At 39.8% G+C, this 19,171-nt stretch overlaps 2 protein-coding genes across 3 annotated transcripts in view; both read right to left on the bottom strand.

The window, feature by feature from the left end:
- Window positions 1–6,470: 6,470 nt before the first annotated feature.
- On the bottom strand, window positions 6,471–7,430 carry LOC137960517 (transcription factor bHLH148-like). Its single transcript, XM_068808163.1, has one exon. It carries the CDS (start codon window positions 7,093–7,095, stop codon window positions 6,517–6,519), a length of 579 nt encoding a protein of 192 aa, XP_068664264.1. The 5' UTR covers window positions 7,096–7,430; the 3' UTR covers window positions 6,471–6,516.
- Window positions 7,431–8,362: 932 nt separating this feature from the next.
- LOC137958837 (protein SUPPRESSOR OF QUENCHING 1, chloroplastic) overlaps window positions 8,363–19,171 on the bottom strand; it is a 28,096-nt gene continuing 17,287 nt past the window's right edge. The window contains exons 18-29 of one of the 2 annotated variants that reach the window (XM_068806011.1): window positions 19,017–19,081; window positions 13,421–13,514; window positions 13,051–13,208; window positions 12,457–12,506; window positions 12,257–12,378; window positions 11,695–11,802; window positions 11,305–11,397; window positions 9,901–9,937; window positions 9,453–9,700; window positions 9,200–9,349; window positions 8,874–9,112; window positions 8,363–8,694 (exon numbers count right to left, since the gene is read on the bottom strand). In XM_068806011.1, coding sequence (XP_068662112.1) covers window positions 8,945–9,112; window positions 9,200–9,349; window positions 9,453–9,700; window positions 9,901–9,937; window positions 11,305–11,397; window positions 11,695–11,802; window positions 12,257–12,378; window positions 12,457–12,506; window positions 13,051–13,208; window positions 13,421–13,514; window positions 19,017–19,081 — 1,293 coding nt within the window. In that variant the 3' untranslated portion in view covers window positions 8,363–8,694; window positions 8,874–8,944. The remainder of the gene's footprint in view (window positions 8,695–8,873; window positions 9,113–9,199; window positions 9,350–9,452; window positions 9,701–9,900; window positions 9,938–11,304; window positions 11,398–11,694; window positions 11,803–12,256; window positions 12,379–12,456; window positions 12,507–13,050; window positions 13,209–13,420; window positions 13,515–19,016; window positions 19,082–19,171) is intronic. The other variant, XM_068806012.1, reaches the window with a different exon arrangement.

Raw genomic sequence — 19,171 nt, 5'->3', positions numbered from 1 at the left:
TATTTTATTTCAATTTTAAGCCATATGGGTATTTTTGTAATATTTTATCTTAAGCCTTGTAATGGCGAACCCTATTTAAGAGGTAAGAGTAATGAGAAAGTTAAGCATTGATTTTAGGTTAAATAGGGTTTTGAGTTTTCCTCAACAATCTCAAAGGTGTGCGTTCTCCTTAACGAACCTAGGGTTTTCAAGGTTCCCTTTGGCTTGATCTTCGTCTTTCTCTTCTTCCTCCCTACGAATCTATGTGTCAGATCTGGGACCATAACAATCGGCTTCTTCTCTGTCCAGCAACATGGCCGTGAAATAACATTAGAAACAGAGGACTTGGAGGATTCTATTGACATGGTAAGGTCAATGAAATAGAGTGGCTCCACCATTGATCGGCATGGGTCTCGTCGCAGTTGCTCCGATAGCGAAGAAACAAACCAAGCCACTAAAATGGCTAGTGAAGTTTGATTTTTTTTCACTTGCAAGAAACGGGCATTTACTAGAAGGCCATCTGTCGAATTTGATCTCCGTCCAAAATTGTCGTCCTCCTTTTCTGTTTATTGGTTATTTCCCGAGTGACGGCTCCGTTGCTATTGCGGATGACGATGACACGAAAACTCTGCCGAGTTCTGTTACTGCTCGCTGGGAGAGATGAAAGGTGGCGTTATTACCGGGTGTGGGTTGATAATCTATTCAAGTTACCGCTGTCTATCCTCACTCTACCGATTGATTTCTGGAAGTGCTGAGCTGGCGCATTGGCAACGCGAGGAAGACAAAGATGATATTCTTCTCTCAACAACTCTCTGCTATTAAACTGGTTAATAACAGGTTTCAGAAACTCCTCTGATCCATTTCTGTTTTTCTACTGCCGCTGGCATTTCCATACTGAGATACAGATCCGTGAGCTTCCAAAAAAATTGATCTTCCTTTGCTGGAATGATTTTTATTCGGATGAGTTTATTCTGGAAGTCGTGTTGCTCTGCTCCGTAAATTACTCTATCTGCTCGATTGGAGCTTGACTAGCAGATCGTGCTTTTCTTGGATTTTCGTTGTTCGTTGATATCTTTGCTTTCGTCAAACCATTTATTTTCGGAAGTCATGAGCTAGTTGGAAGTTTTTGGACGTTACCTTCAGAAGATATACATGATATAGATACTGAGATATGTATCCCATGAACTTCCAATTTTTTTTTTATCTTCCTAAGTTTGAAAAGATCACGAATCTGTTTTCGGAAACTCCTCTACCATTCCAGAGACGATGGACTTCTTACCAACCTTCTTATTTCGAACCAACTGTTGTTTCCTTTTTTTGAAAACTATCTGATTGCCATCTGAGATCTCTCGTTGTTGTCCCGTTTCTGCTCAGTGCCAGCTCTACGGTGGGGAAGAAGATGATTGTTGCCCATACAAGTTTCCTAAGTTAGGAAATTTGAATTAATCAGCGCTAGGCCGAGCCTATTCTGATCGAGACCCGGACTAGGCCGAGTTAACCCAGCAACCCAAGTGTTGATCCCTTATGTTATGTTGAGTTAACTTGGACCAACTCGGATCGAGACAACCTGGTCTAGGTCAACTCAGGTTCGGGTCAACTTGACTCATGTTACTAGTTTTCTACATTGGTTATACGGGTCCTGGTCCCAAGTTTTATACATATATTTGCCGTGACTCGACTATATTGGTCTACTATTTGACTTGACACAACTTGGTATTTTTTCTCTGGTTGGATTCTTATTTTGAAGTATTGAAAACTTATTCCTTGGTCAGTATATTATATGGTACATATACTTGCATTGAATTATCTCATGGGTCCTTTTACAAGGTTTATTATTTTAGTTCGTGCTATATGTGTTAGAAAATGGTCGTGTTATATTCATCTGTAACTATTATGTCTCTTTGGATTATTATTGAAGAAGAGGTGGCCTCAATATCAATAGACCGACTACCACCTTGAATTGACATTTATTATTCCTACCACTTGAGAATCGTTGTCCTGTGGAGGGACACGGTGATGGAGGAGTTTTTTTTATACTTCTGAGCATTGTGTATAGACTCACTACCTATAAAAGATAGAAGTGGCACTACCTACGAATAATAGGAGTGTGTCCTACATCCAACATGGATTAAGACTGGAGTATGGAGCAATGCCATACAGTTTATAATGATTTTACTCTTACTTATCTTATGCCAGTTGGGCCTAATGGAAGTTACCACCAGTGTGAGGGAAAGTGTTGGAAGATGGGAGGACTACCATTTTATACAAAAGGTTTATACAATATTTGCAGCAAGTTGGGAGTTCATGATATTCTCTTACCCATAACTTGAGGGGGAATGTTGGAAGATGGGCCCAAGCCTACATAACCAAGGAAGACCCATATATCCAAGTGTGTTAAAAAATAGGCCCAAACTCATAAGACCAAGGAAAACCCACACATCCAAGGGACGTGGATGATAGGCTCAAACCCACATATCAAGGAGAAGGCCCATTGGCCCATACAATGATGACAGGATGGTAGATAAAGAGTAATATGATAGAGAAGACACAACTATAATTAGTTTAAGTTTTAGGGGTATTATTGTAATAATATAGTTTGATTAATCTATAAATTGAGCTTGGGAAGGGTTACGATCATCAAGTCCATAACCTCTTCTTCCTCTTGTTTTCTCCCAATGGATGTCTTTCTCTTTTTCCCTATAAGCTAAATCCATGGAGTCCCGAAAACCAATAATAGTTTATAGAAAAATAGTTTTAGGTGAGTAGTAAATATAGAGGGTTACAATCTATTTTAATAAAAAAAAATCGGTAGATACATAATGGTTTTAGTCATTTCTCTATCTTCTTCTTCTTCTTCTGTTTTTATTCTATAGTAGGATTTGATAGTTCATAATGGTTGAAGCAATTCTGTTTCTCTCGCTTACTCCTTTTAGATTGAATCGAGTTGTAGGTCAAAGACGGTTGATAATTCATTGGCCAAACGATTAATGTTCAATTCCATTTTCAAGAGAATCAATGGCTTTCATCATGGGATCAGGGCTTAACGGATAAAACGAAAGAAACAACAGCCTCTATCTCTCTCTTGAATTCAATGAAATTACAGTCGCTTCTCCTGGTAAATTTACCGAGGCATGCACACTGATGAACCTCCAAAAACTCAGTTCGATAACGGAATAAAAGAACAAAGAGTACTGTAAAAGAAGTGAACATTTACACGAATCAGTCAATGAGAACCTGATAATACTTCAACCAAAATCTTCATAACCTTCGCTTGCATCTCTAACCTCATTATATAATCAGCCGTCTCCTGAAACAGTCCGTTCAAGTCCATGGACTCCGGGCTAGGAACTAGCTTCTCAAGGGTTCTTACCCTTCTCTCGACTCGCCTTAATGGCCTTCTCATCGACCTTCTGTTCCCATGCAGAACTCCTGAACTCTTCAAGAGCTTCTTCTCCTGTAAGTGCCTCCTCACGTTTTGTATTTCCAGAGCTAGGGAAGTGGTTGGAGCCGAAGACATGTCTGTATCGACAAGGATATGAAGCAGGGACGGCACAGAAACGCCCATTCTTGGAGGACTGAGTGTTCAATACCCGTCAAGCTTCTTCCTTCTCGCTGCTTTCGGTTGAAAATGGCTTCAGGGTCCGGCCTTATATAGAGGCGGCAAGAATGGCCCCAGGGGCACTTTACCGTGAAGTCTGCCATGAACGGGGACCAAGTCTCCTTGAAGCTATCTTGTTGCTTTGGGCATGTTCTTGCACCTGATGCACATGCCCTCACATGATTCATTAACGCCCAACCTACTTCATCACGAACCCCCTCAGCCTCCTCGATTTCTCTCTCCTCTGCACTTCATTCCTTCCCCATCAAAACACTCTGGATTATTCCCAACGCTTTCCAAATACAATGGATCGAACTGGTTTCCACCGTACAGCTCAACAGAACGTGACAGCCATCGCAAAGAGACTTGGCCGCCATTGCTGCGGGCACTCGGAGGACATGATAGTAACACGTCCATCTCCCCTTGTGATGCTCCTGGTGCAGACACTCTGTCACTGGTTGCTACGACAAATTAAGTACAGGAGTAGATTTTCGTATTTGGATAAGGAACCCCATCTGTTCCCCTTGCGTTCATGAACCCCAATCCTTATGCTCCTTCCCAGAAATTCCCATTTCTTAATCTTCTGAAACTCGGAAGATCAAGTTCAGCTTTCATCAGCTTTCAGATTTTCAGAGACATGGATGACAATATTCTCCATTTTGCTTTGCGCAAAGTCAAAAACATCATGATTAGGCGGATCAATGCTTTGTTAATTAATCATCAGAGCTAATAATTGGAGACCTTGGTCGAGTTGGCTACACGACTGAATCGGGTGCTTCTGGTGTGGGATTTATATTAAGAAAATGCATGAGCCATGACATGTTGCTGGAACCATTCATTAGGGAACATGGCTATTACATAGTTTCTGCTGGAAGTACAGGCAGCTTTCTGTATATTATATGTTTATTTATTTCACGTTAACTTCATCTTCCCTGTGTCTCTGCTGCAGCCAAATTTGAGATTAAGGTTTCCAATAAACCAACTCTCCCCCAGGCCTTCTTTTACAGAAAGCTACGTCTAAGAGAATCTAACTCCATGATAACATCAGCCCTAGGTCTCACCTCATATTTCCTCAACCAGACGTGTCTGTAAACGAAACAGAATTAGAGTTGTTCATTCAGAATTAGAAGCTTTCCATGTTTATTAAAGACCCGAAAGTGAGAAAGGGATCCAAGAAATCCTTGGACGTGATAGATCCATAAAAAATTTCCAAGTCCCTCACGGGTCGAAGAGATCCATCTCCCCTTGTGTTCTTCTTTAAAACCATTAAAGACAAAACTAAAAGCAGGCTTGTGATTCAGTTTAGTTTGATGGATGAATTAGATTTGGGCAGACAAGGTAAGGTCAAGCAAGCCCTAGATTCATGCATTGCAACCTAAGTTAACTCGACAGAGATCAACAATATTCTCTGCACCGGCAAATCCAAACGTAAAGCAACGAAAATGTGTAAAAAACTAAAAATGTGCCGGCGTTGCTTATGGTTAGCATCATCAACCAGACAAGAGCTTGATTAAGTGCTTTAATGGGATTCCTGAAATCTAAAATTATTTATAGGGTAGTCAAGTTTAAGGTTTATCCTTAATATTTTCACCCCTAAAAGATGTGGACCCTTTGATTTTGTGTAAGAATAAGTTGAAGTTAGTCACCACAAACCCCTTTTTAACCTCTTTGATACGAATGAAGACACTTGACCATACAAAGTGGGCCGGGCCCCGAGAACAATGTCTAGGCCAAGACGCCCAAACCGAACCTCGATGTCAGATCCAGGGACAAACGAGACACTAAACCGGCCACCATGACGAGAATGTGGTGACACGTGGGCCCGGAAACTATTTACTCCCGGCGGGCTGAAGACTCGCGCATGTGTGCAGGCCAGTGAGGCCACCTTAGCGGCAAGAGCGCGAGGTGAAAAGTGATTCCAATATCGATGGCGGACATGTGCGGGGTGACGTGGTCACATGTGACTCACCGGGAGCTATTTCGCGAAAACTCCGGAATTTTTCGTCTCCGGCCGGGCCCACCTCGAGCAAACTTGAAGTGGGCCCGATGAAAGGGGTTTCTGTCCCGAGACAACAAATGTCGAGCGTCCATGTGACAGTCATGCCGGGCGTGGTCTGGAAGGGCACTAAAGGCGCCTGATTTGTCCTCCATTGATAGGGACCGGATTTCCACGTGTCGTGTAAATGAGATCCAGCAGGGAAATAGAAAGCGCGCCCGGTCTGGTCAGTGCTACACGTGTTTATCTTAAAGAGGAAAATGCCAAAATGCAGCAGTTCATCTCTACCCTCGTCCTCACTACCAAAAGTGACCTGTTCGTTTTCCTCTTTTCTCTGGACTTTTCTTTCCATTTCTGTAGAGTACGCCAACATCTAAATCCATGGGAAATACGTTTGTTTCTCAACCCCAGAGTCTGGATCAGAGACTGAAAGAGTTTCAATTATGAGAACCTGCCATTTATCCTTTTGTACCTTTCTTTGCGGTCACAGTCTTCGGCCCATCTTTGGACAATCGTTTTTAAACCGCCAAATGTCGTCGACTTCCGTGACAAGTTTTTGTTTGAAGAACGGATAAGATTCAAAACTATGCTTTATGTCTGAAGCTTCTGGTCATCTTCAATTTATTGAAATTTAATTCTAAGAGGTGCTGCGACTGCCACACATGAATTAAAAACCAGTGCAGTTCACCTGCTCTGCTACTCTTATCCTGAATTAAATTACGTTTTAGATTGTTTGCGTGTGCTTGTGTTCGCGTTTATTAGGCCAAATTGGAAATTTTTTAATTTCTGTTTGCAAAATTTGTAATGGAGATCTAGGAGAAGAAACCGAGACGCAGAAAAACGAAGACTCATGTATACAGTAAAATACATGAATTAATTAAAAATTGTAGAGGGAGGTGTTTAGCACCTGCAGCCAGAGGTGGCGGCGGTGACGAATGATTTGTCAGCTCGTCGCGGTGGCAGGCAAGGCGAGCCGATAACCATAGGCGCCGCCAGTGGCGTTTAGAACCTCCGTTAAGGAACTCATGGCCCTAATCTGCATCTCCAAAGCAGCGATATAGTCTGTTGCTTCCTCCAGAAGCATCGGAAACGACAACTTGTGGCAACCGGGAACTAACCTTCCCAGAACTCTCACTCTGTTCTGCAACGCCGGTACTTTCTTCGCCGGCAGGCGCAAAATAGAGGTCGAGGATTTCTTCGAACGGAAGCTTCCGGCGACGGTCTTCTTACACGTCTTCCTCAATTTTAACCTAAGACGGCTGGCAAGAATCGCGCGACTCCACCTTGTGCGGCCTCGGGCGGTCATGGCTAGAGCGCGGTCAGCAGCTTCTCGCACAGCGAGACTCGGGGAAGGAGCAGCCGACGACGTTGCAGAATTTCGTCGGGTGAAGCGCAGTGCTTCTAGAAGCTTGGAGGAGTAGATATGTTGCTCCGTTTCGGTCTTCCAACGGAGCTCTTTTTTCTTTCTCTTGCGTTCTGTTTTTGCGGAACGCGATTCGAGGTTCGAGATGGGAGACGCCATTAATTGATGAAAGAACAACGAAGCAAGATGAAGCGAGAAATGTCCTTCGCTAGCAGAGATGAACAACGGTTGACAGAACAGACCGCGTCTTCGCAGAGAGTAGAGAGATCGAAAGATCGAAATGAAAGACAAAACTTCTCACGTCCGAAATCAAAAATCCACTTCAGACCTTTCTCATTCTCGTAATAAAAACTCGCAGGGAAAAGAAATATAACAGCCTTCCTCGATCAAATTGATGTACCGACGAAAGAGATCAGATCGATGAAACCAAATCTACACATCAGAAGCAGGAAGGACTCCAATCAGGTCCTCGACGACTGCAAGTAACCTCAAGAGCAGACACCAGAGAAGTAAGAACAAGAAAAGAAGAGGAGAAGCGTCAGAGAAGCTGCAAATCGAGATGACCGGAGAAGAAGAACACGAAGAGCAAGATAGGCGTCCGGAATTTGGAACGAATGAAATAGGCCGGGGAAGGGAGAAGGGCCTTCAAAGCAATCACATGTAACCACGCGTCCCTTCCTTAATCACATTAAATGGCTTCCGATTTTCCATTTCATCTTTTCCCTTAATTATTCAGGTGGTCGTAATTACGGATTTATCTTAAATGAGTAACCTGATTCACGTGCGCAAATTAACCATCGTTAGTTCACCTAATCTTTCCGTAACCCCGTTGGATTGTTTCTGGCGGGGGCCCACCAAAAGAGCTGGAAAGCAGGTGCTTCACGTTCACGCGTTGGATTTTACACAAATAACCTTCACCCCTCTGCCTAATTGCCATCGCAGTACCCCACCGGTGAAAGGTTAGTTTCGTGATTTCGAATTCAAATTTACCGCGGAATCTGCTTCAGTTGAGTTGATTAATATCCTATAACTTGGAGAGCTGAAAATTGAAAAAACAAAAAGAAAAGAAACTAACGCTAAACGGAAATAGCTGCCGTTCGGTGTTACGGCGATTCGGGGTTGATTATTTTTGGAATAAAATAATACAAATGCTGGCGTGGACCTCGACAAGTGGTGCTGTCAAGAATCCATGGGGTTGAACGGGCCCACAAGCTGTTTGTATTAATCCGCTGCAATGATTAGTGGGTGATGAAAAGCTGGTGCAAAACGCATGTGACAGTTATCCCCCGCAGCCCTTTCCTCTCTTTTTAAATTTTAATGCTTTTGGACAACGGTGTCGGGCAAACACCGATACGTGTGGTATGTATCGGAAATGAAAGAGCGTAGTCTATTTTTATACATTTTACGTAGAGCTAAATGATTGATTATCGTAGGGCCATCTATGTGAGGCTATTGAAGATGGTTAATCTGGTGGGACCAGAGGCTTGTAGATGACTTTTTCTCTTATTTCAAGCCTTTTCTTGGTTTCGAAGGCTCGAAGATGCTTGCAACACAAGTCTTTGACTGCCGCCTCATCAAATCATTTTCAAGCCCAATCCACGAGACTCTCTCGAGCCACAACCCAAATCTCTAAACAAATATTAGCCGATTCCAGTAATTCTCTGGCTGACGTAATTACGGATTACAGCAAGCTTAATTGAAAATTTGGTTTTCTCCATGTGGGGAAGCCGGTGCCCATTTGGCAATCAGACAGACCTGCTGGAGATAAAGATGCATTAATGTTAGGGATTAAGGGCGCGAATTTGTTGGAAGAAATGCGTTATAGGTGTCATTTACTTGATTTTTAAACCCACTAATGACTGCATTCTAGTATATTTAACGTTCTGAATTATTTCTTTGTCTCCTACTGTTATTAGGTGTTAAGTAGCAGCCAATACCTGGAATCTCTGACCAAACAAACACAACCTTCCTCAGTTGATTGCAGGTAGAAGAAGACGGCTTGTATTAGTTAATTTGTAGATGGTAGCTGCAGAGTAGTCGGCAGAGTCTTGGGCTTCACAATATATGGAAGTGTAATGTCTGTCATAGTAGAGTCATCGCCCTGTGCTTCTTGGAAAGGTACTTCGAAGGCAAGAGATTGGTACAAACAGACTTCGTCCTCCTTGCAGTAGTAAACCTGCCAAATATGGACAGTGTTGATTTTGAACTATCAGATATATGAATTCACTGATAGCACAAGTCATTTTGAAATGAATTGGTTCACCTTGCAGTTTATTTTCCCAGTGGCAGGTGAAGGGGAGGATCTCTTGAAATGGAGTGCTGCAGACCCTTCCGGGCTGAGAAAACCAGAGGATGGTTCCACAACAACTGAACTTTCAGGTTCAATTTCAACATCAAATTTGCTTTGGGCTTCCTGCATCAAGAGCACACAGGCATAATCTTAGGAACAGAGGCGACTTCAAAATTTCCTTAGTTCTGTTGTCAATGAACCATTTCATTTGTGGTCGGTCAAAGACCTTTGAGAAATGGTATCCTTCTGGTACAGAAATTCTTAGATAAAGGTTGCCTGAAGTGGATGATCCACCATCAATTCTAAGAACTTCAATGTCAGCAGGTTGCCTCCTCCTAAGTCGCCTCAAAGACTTGGATTTTGGTGAGGGAGGCTGGACCCCTTTCAGTTCTAACGTATGGAGTGCTGGCTCATCACCATTCAAATCTAAAACTCTGATTAGACTGTTATTTGTATCAGCTACGAACAGTCTTCCTGTAAGAAAGTATAGAACAGCTACTGTCAGAGTCCAATGAATGTATAACAAGTTCATTTCTTTCACCTAGTTCAAGCCTGTTGCTATTCAGAACTGTTTGTCTTATAGGCAAGAAAAAGCCATAACAAGGTGAACAGGTCTTGCAAAAGGTCAAACTCTAAAAGATGAAAGCCATCAAGGTTTATCTGATTGCAATCACCATTGCCAGCTTCAACTATTCCAGACGGCTCTGAAAGCTGCATCCACATGATTAAATGACTCAAAAATCAATTGGAGATGTTAGCTACACTAATAGCACAGCTAAGGTCACAAAAAAACCAAATTCCTTGTTCAATTACATTATAATAATTTCAATGCCAAAAGATGTTAATTGTATGACAACTTAAAAGCAATGCAATCAGTTGCACAAGTACTTCAAATGTACCCTAGTGAATCTGCACTTTGATGGACCCACCACACAACAAGACCTCATAGAGAAAATTTTATCTATACGGGTCTCCAAATTTAGAACCAGACAGGTCCAACTGGGACAGGATTAACCAGAACCTTCAGAAACAAAAAGGTTGGGTAGAGGTTTTTATAGTTTCATGTTCAGATGGATGTACAGTCACCGGTATATATTTGTTACTTAAGTCCTAATTACACAAGTGCATACAAATATAAACATGCATGTGTAATTTCCTTTCATATTTTCAATAAAATTATATTTTTGAAAGTGCTATAAATTATTTTCCTATAGTACATATTGTAAAGAGAGAAGATAGAACAGAATTGGAGAGAAATGAGAGAAAAGGAGAAGAAAAGAGAAGAGAATAGGTCAGCCATACAGCATAATCGACAGGCACAGGTTGACCCCCCCATCATGTTTTATTAATTCACTTATGGGTTTCACAAAAAGACTAAAAAGCCCCTAACATGAGGTCTTGTACAAAAAGACTAACAAACCCTTTAAAACCCTCAAAATTTACACTATAACCACACCGCTTCAGAAATACTGATCTGAACACTTCTGTCTAATAAATTCCAGACATACCTACCTGAGAAATTACTAGAAACCCCTTATTTCTTACACATTTTTTCTTCTGATAACATGTAACTGTTTTTTTTCTAGCTGCTCTAGTAAGGTTGAGAAAGAGCCTTACTAGGCTTAGAGTAAGTCCCTAATCTTGCGCTAATTGCAGACCCCACAGGATAGGATTCATTTCGGGGAGTGTGTGACTGTAAACAGACTGTAAAGAAGATGGCAGTGGCACCATGATTTGGTGAAACCTACTTCAAGCAGATTACTCCTTTCCACTGGTAAAGACCAGTTCAAGATGATGTTTTGATCCAATTCAACTGTCATGGTATACTAGATATGGCATCTATATCTTGGTATTACATATCATTTTGTGTAATTGTCAACAAGCTAATGCATTGACATAAATACCACAAGAACATGACCTGATAAAAAATATGACATCTTAGTGAGCCAGCAGGGCAAGCAATAAAAAGAGGATACAGATAAAATTGCAAGTATGAATCAACTTTTTGAAGAAACTTGACTTTTGGTGAGAAACAACATTCAAAGAGAAATAATATCACATCCAATGATGATGCAAACCTGGGCTGTTGTAGAAGAACCATCCCTGAAACCAGCAGTCCCATTCCCAGCTATAGTAACTACTCTTCTGCTTATAGGATCTAGTTTCTTGATCTGCCAGATTAATTTGTAAGCTGTCTTATCATGAAATCTCTAATAATCACATTTTGATAACTGTCAAGAGATAAAAAAGGTACTTGGGGCCAACTATTAACTACTTGGGCCCTCTCTCATACATTTATGAGAATCCCTCAATTATTCCCAGGTGTGCCCCAGAATCATCAGTGATATCAACAAGATAAGAATTTCATTTTCTGGTAACACAGTTATTTAGAAAATTAACTCAAATAAATTATAGATTACAACCATTCAAAAAGAAAAAAAATTATAGAGCATAATATTAAATGGTACCTTGTGATTATAAGAATCAGAAACATAAATTTGGTTATCTTTTCCACAGAAGACACCTAAAGGATGTTGGAAAAGGACCTCTGAGCCTACTCCATCATGGTCTCCAAACTGGAAAAGCGTGAAAAGCTGACATCTTCAGAAGGAATTTAGAGATTTTATGGAAATGTAGCCTTAAAAGAATATCCATACTACATAAACATCATGCCATCTTCTCCTCTAAAAAGTCATGACATTTCCAAATCTCAATAAATGTCACATAAATTGCTATCCTTGCATCAAAATCCAAACACATGGCAACAAAATCAGAGTGGTTAGGGTTCTGTCTTTTGCACTTTTCATAGAGGACCACCCTTAGTGAACCACTCTGATAAAACAGACGTGTTTCACCAACTTATAGGAATTATGCAGACCAAGCAGCTCAATATCGTTTTTTTGTTAGACACATATCAGATTGCCATTTTGTCAGTAATCAATGTTCTCCAGAGCAGTACAACTTGAATAATTCCCACTGCTGTGATTAACTTGCATCAAAGAATCAATTACGTGAAAAAAATCAACATACTCTAAACAAGTTTTCTGCAAAAACAGGATCACCACCAGCCAACAATCTCGAACCTCCTGTTTTCAGGTTAACTGCTCTGATAGAACTGCTCTCACTGTCAGCAATATAGGCTTCCTGCAAATCTGTAAAGCATATCTGTGTTTTATATGTTCAATGAACAAATTTTGAAAGTCATATGCAAGTAAATCCAAAGTATTTACCAGAAGATAAGGATATTCCTGAGGGTTGTGCAAATGATGTGCCTGTAGAACTACAACCATTTTTAGGGCAGAGAGAGATGGTTAGAGGAATTAATCCCTTCTGTAGACCAAAAATCTCAAAAGAAAACTAAGATTAGATATCAATGGAGATAATTGTCTGCAATTGATGTGAAGGTGGAGGAGGATTAGTTTTGCCATCAGAAAGAACTTGTTGTCTTTATACCATCTCCACATGACTACAAATTGGACAAAAATTCAACTACATTGGAAAAGAAACCTTTTTGAAGCATGCCACTAAAAATAGAGCCAATGCTAACATCTATTTTCAGATGTAGTGGTTGGACCCAATCACAAGAACAAATCATATTTGTGCATGGAGAAACCTGATAAGCACTTCCAATTATAACTGACATACCTATGAATCATCATTTGGACAAAATTTACCTACCAGTCAATGCAAAAAGAGCACTATGATTTAAGCCTCCCAGAGAGCAAAGGTTTGCATTCAATTGATAAAAGTCAGTGCTGCTATAGCAATTGACAATTTTATGCTCCAGCCTATGCAAGGCCAATAAACAGTAGTAAATTTATTACCTTGCACCATTCAAGTTCCTTTCAAAACCATCTCCACTGAAAGCTCTTGTAACTCCGTCTGTTGTACGATGCTCCCATATCTGATGTTGCCCTGCCATCGCTATATAAACTATCTGGTTTATGGGCTCAAAGCAAACATCCCATGGAGAGTTAAGAACCTGTTCAGCAGTATTTCACTTTTCTGTCAGGATCCACATATTTTGTTCATAAATTATTATATCACACAGTATGAACAATATTTTGAATTTTTACAGCAATAAAATGATGACACTTTTGTGGATTTAGAAAGAAATCATCAACAAGAACAAGTATTAAGGAAATAAATCCATGGAAGTAATAGATTAAGGCTATCTTCATTTTAATAGCTTACCTGATCACTACCTTTTCCTCCTCCTGTATAATCAGAACCTTTAGTACCATTTCCAGCAAGAGTCCGAACTGTTTCTTTCACAAAATCAATCTCTCTGGACAAAAATAGGAAGTACATTAAACAAAACTTGTTATCACACAAACTAAGAAAGGATTGGGAGTGAAACTTGTTTATGCTAGGTGTTAAGAATATCACACGGATCCTGTGCTTATTACTTGTAAGAGGCCTCCGGCTACACATTTTGAGAAAGACTTAGAGCCAACTTTAACATGGTATTATAATGGCGGCTCATACGAGGGCCTCCACCCAAAATTGTTTTTGTAGGAGCCATAAAGAGGGCCCACAAATGAGGGGAGTGAGTAAAATATGCTGTGATTATTACTTGGGAGGAGGTCCCCTAACTTCAGCTAGCCATTTTCGGATGGGGACGGACCCAGCTTTAACATAGTACAGAAAATTAGAAGATTTCTTGAAGAAGGATACATTCAACTAACATTTTGAAGCACTTTTCATTCACCAGAGACAAATATTAGGCAAGATTCCCATAGAAATATAATGATTAGTGAAAACCCACGTTGTTTTACCCATGATCATTCTTATTTGTCATTAGAAAATCTACTTAAACTATGTATGTTATGCCCTAAGCAACCCCCATTATGCCCTCATGTAAATGGTAGTTGGAAGATAGGCCCAAGCCCACACGACCAAGGAAGGCCCACATTTCCAAGTTTGTTGGAAGATAGGTCCAAACCCATAAGACCAAGGAAGACCCACATATCCAAGAGTGTTGGAAGATGGGCCCAAACCCATAATATATAGGACCCACCATGATCACGTGAGGTGGCATAAGAAGTCTTACACAATAAGAAGTCTAAAATAGTCACAATTATTATGGAAGCAGGTCTCATAGAGGAGTTTCAGTTTAAAGGTGTTTTACTCATGTTACTCTTCTATTTATATTGGGTTATTTAATTATGCTAGGACTTATCTTTAAGTGTTAGAGTTTGGGTGTAATTGGGACAAAAGTAGTTTAATTGTAATTGGACTCTACTACCTTCCTCTATTATCAATAGAGGTTCATGTACTCTGATTAAATAAGTCAATAAAGTATTTCTTTTTTCCATAAATTCAACACTAACAAAATCTTTGAGACAATTTTTTCAAAGTTAAATCATAATTCAGATTTTTTTTGTTTTTAAAATAATTCTTGGCTTCAAGACTCATTGGGGGTATTGATGTAATGTGCACGTGATATTCAAACAAAAAAAATTTAAACATAATATGCAGCAATCATACCCCTGTTGATTTATCAGTTTTTTTGTAACGATTGGTTTTCAAGGGGTATAGTTGTGTTAATACAAAGACACGTTTGGCACAGAGGAAAAACGAATGTGCAATATCAAGATCATTTGCTAGCTAGATTTCATAACCAACACGTTCCTTTTCCAAGGTAAATCTTTGAAAAAATATCTTATTAATTTAGTTAACCAATGACTAAGCCTTCAGACTCCATGAAATAATATTTTTTTTTTAGTGAAATGATAATTTATTCAGAGAAGAAAGAAAACAAACCAACTTAAAGGAGAGCTCCTGTTACAACAAGGGATTGGAAGAAGGCTCCGTCCTTAGCAAGCAAGTCAGCTAGAGAGTTAGCTGATCTCGATACATGAGTCTAAAAACATTCAAAAAGGGAAAGAATATCAAAGATTTTGTTGATTACATTCTAGTGTCCCCAAGGAGGGGAGGAGACGGAAGAGCACCAAGTGATAACCACTTGGGAGTTGCCCTCAATGATGAGGGGGCCGGAGAGATAGTCCTTGAGGATGATAAGCCCTTGCAAGAAAGCGGTTCGGCCTCCGTGGAGTCAGCAAGGCCCGTTGGGCCATAGTAGGTGATGAGAACATGGCTCTCCATGAAATAATGTTGCATGAGTAACAAGTTAAATTAAGAGAGACAACAAGCCAAATAAGGTTAAGATGGTAGTAATTAAAGGGGATGAAGATGTAGTGCAAGCGTATCAGAATTCATATTAATATATTTTGCTAGAAATTTTAAACTTTTTATCCAATAATTTTAAAAATGGAAATAAATAACATAAATTTAGTTTAAATATTTTTTATTATTCTTTAAAATGTATGAAGGTAGTGCAATTAACAGAGTTAATACCCTATCCAATGTAGTAATATTTTTGTTGGATTTGGCTCCTAGAGGAGTTTCATCTTGGTCAATCTTTGCGCTTAAAATAAACCACAATTTCTTTTCTTTTGTCATTTTTTTTAAATGATGAAATATTAACGGAGAGAAAACAATACAGAAATCAGGTGAGCAAAACCCTAACAACAAGAGATTGGAGGGTTGCTCCCTACTTGGCAAGCACATCAACTGCCGAATTTGCGGTTCGCGGAATTCTTTTCTTGTGTCATTCAATTCACACAAATCTAGCTTATAATATAGACAAGCCCTTCTTGGTCTTTAAGTGAATCCATAGCTCCATGTCTTCATTTGTTACTCTGCCAGTAATTATTGAAGTATGTCAGGTAGATGAGAAATACTACTTAGAATCTAAAATATATGAGAACTTGCAGTAATATGATAGATATTTTCTGCTCCAATTCACTGTAGACAACCTCCACAAGAGGGGCTTTACTGCCCCTGATAGTACCTGCCCTCTCTGTGGCGTTTGTGAAGAGTCCGTTCAGCATGTTCTCCTTCACTGCGGCTCCTCTTGGCAAGTTTGGATGGTGATCTTCTAGAAAGTTGGCATTTAAGTGGGCCTCCATCAGAACCTATTCGATACTTTCTAGATGGTGTTGGGGACTTGTCTGCCTAGAATTAGCAAGTTACTTCTCTCTGCATACCTTGCTCACATTCCATGGTGTCTTTAGCTTGAGCGTAATAACCGGAGATTCAACTCCAAATTCAACAACTTGGAAAATACTCTCTTGCACCGTAGGTATGATTTCAAGCTGGCTTCACACCAAAAAGGAATTGGAGTCTTCTAGCCCATATGGCGGGTCCCCAAAAGATACCGGCCATGGCAGTGTGGGAGCTTCTCCCTAGTGATTGCATTAAGTTAAACTTCGATGGGAGCGCTTTGGGATGCCCCAGGCCAGCAGGTGCGGATGGAGTCTTCAGAAACCATAGAGGAGAGACTATTTTTCCTATGCGGGGCCGTTTAGTATTGCCGACTCCAACACCGCTGAAGTGACTGACCTTCATCATGGACCGTCTTCATGGGAAGCTTCTGATTGAAGGGGATTCCAAAGTTGTCATTAGTTGGTGTTCTAGCTTGGCCTCCCCCCCTTGGCGCCATTAGCGAATCATTTCCTCTATTGCAGACATTGTAGCCTCAATTCCTTGGCTGATAGGCTAGATAAATTTGGAACATCCCAGCAATCTCTTGTTGTCTGGGACAGTTCACCTCCTTGTAATCTTGCTCTTTTGAACCCGTTAATATAACTCAGCACTATTTCAAAAAAAAAATAAAAAATGATAGCTATTATAGTTTCCTTTTCAGATTAAAAGTACTATTGGTTTATTCCTATTTAAACTGAGAAAGCTTTACTGTAATTACAGAAAATCTATAAATAATGATAAGACACGTCAAGCAGGCAATGCTCAACATTTCCCATCTCTGATTGTCTCCCTCTCTCTGATTCCCATCCTTAATTGTGATTTTTAGCATTGTAATTTTAATAAAGCCTGGTGAGAGGGTAGAATTCTCCTGATATAATTGACTATAACTACAAAACAAAACAATCTGTCCAAACATCCAGATAAACCATCCATATCCTGGTACCAAAAGAGACTCTGTTTTATGGCACAAATTGTAAAACAGGGCATCATTTGCCAGGTCTGTAAGTGCGCACCATACCACGTGGTTAGTGCACTAGACTGATTAGGACTATACATTTCAGATCTAGCATTTGCACCAGGCACAGGCAGTTTGGCTCTGTCTGGTCATGCATTGTATGAAAACATAGAAAGTGTGACCCTCACAGTATCTAATCCATCTCGTTTGGGTACAGCTCTACAAAAAAAAGGTAAAGATGTTATTATCCTCTCTCTAAAATGATACCTTGGATTATGAGTCTACCCATGCTTCCTTTGCACCAATCTAACACCATTAAAAAGTCTTCTCGTTGCATTAATCGACAGATTCAACAGAAAGAAAGCCGGATTATTCTACAGTAAGGGTGTTTCTCAAAAGAGGTCCCAAACTGGACAGATGTAACTTCCAGTCTCTTCATTTAATTGGAGGGATAAATAATATACATGATAGGAAAAAACTCCCCTCAGCACAAAAAAACAAAACTCCCCCCTCAGCAAAAAGAAACAATCAAATACAAGTACATATTGTGTACAATAAAATTGACCATATTCCATCCTAAAATGACTAGCCACCGAGGAGATCTTTTTGCTCAACGTTATAAACCAAGAACACTTCTTAATACTTATCAACATGGGACTATTCCCACGAACACTCTCCTGCCCTCCGGTATACATATAACAGGCCTGAGACATAGACAACACAAGCAGATCACAAATTCAACAAAGCACAAATGTGACCCAAAGCCAAGGCACATGTCCTGCTTTATTATTATGTTAAGATTGAGCCCAGTTCCATCCCAAAATGACCAGCCACTAAGGAAGCCTATAGCTCAACTTTATAAACTAACAACACTTCTTAGCATTTATCTATGTGGGACCATTCCCACTAGTATATTTGTGAAGCTGCAATAATAAATGGATTAAAGGAGAAGAAAGAGAGAGAAGGAGACGAGAGTGGGAGAAGCAAGACTTGGGAATGCGTTGAATGAGGGATCAGAAATCGAGCCCTCTCCTTTAATGATCTCACTTAAGTGAAAATTACAAGGAAAGAACAATTCTACCCTTCATTACAAACACACTTATAACTTCATAAATACAAGTAAAAATTCAATAAAGATTAAAAAGCAGTCCTAATATGAAGTCTAGTTTCTGTAATTTAATGAGATCCATATGATAATTTGAAATGACCAAAATACCCTTATACTAGTATTTTAATACTCCCCCTCAAGCTGGAAAGTAAATTTCAAATAGACCCAACTTGTTAGAAAACACCAAATGTTCACGCTTTCCAAGGGATTTTATAAACACATCACCAAGTTGTTCAGTTCAGAGGACTCACATATGGAGTAACAACCTCTATCTGTTTAGTTGTCTCGTGGAATACTGGGCAAACACTATCTAAAAGCCTAGATTTGGGCCAGACAATACAACAGAAATTAATCATCATCACCCACCTAGAAGTCTATGCTAAAAGGCTTCAACCGAAAAGAACATGGGAAGGCCTTTCATTTTGATTCCACACTGCATAAAAAGCCCCGCTAAGAATAATGCCAACACTTGATATGTCAAAAAGAAAATTAAACTTGCATTGGTGAGGAAAAGTCTTTTATACAAAAGAATAAGTGAGAAAAGAAACAACGTAAAACACATCATACGACACAAACTAAAGTGAACCAAAGAAACATTGTCCCCAACAACAAATGTGAATGTGGTTGATGAAAGAAAATAACTGAAAATAAAAAAGCTGAATTCTTTGGTGTCATACCGCAATGCGTGATTTTCTGTATCAGCAACATACAACAAATTTTTCTTTGGATTGTATGCTAGACCCTAGAAAAAGAATGCAAATAGAAATGTAAGGTCTTTTCAGAAGGGTGATCACTAATGAGAAATTAAATACATGAAAGTAGAGTTCTTCTA

Source organism: Aristolochia californica, unplaced genomic scaffold (assembly GCF_029961685.1).
Source record: "Aristolochia californica isolate CCGP_79_NKW_82.1479 unplaced genomic scaffold, dmAriCali1.0.hap1 SCAF_3, whole genome shotgun sequence".
NCBI lineage: Eukaryota > Viridiplantae > Streptophyta > Magnoliopsida > Piperales > Aristolochiaceae > Aristolochia > Aristolochia californica.
Note: the sequence above shows the minus strand (reverse complement) of the source record. Positions and strands in the feature narration are given on the sequence as shown.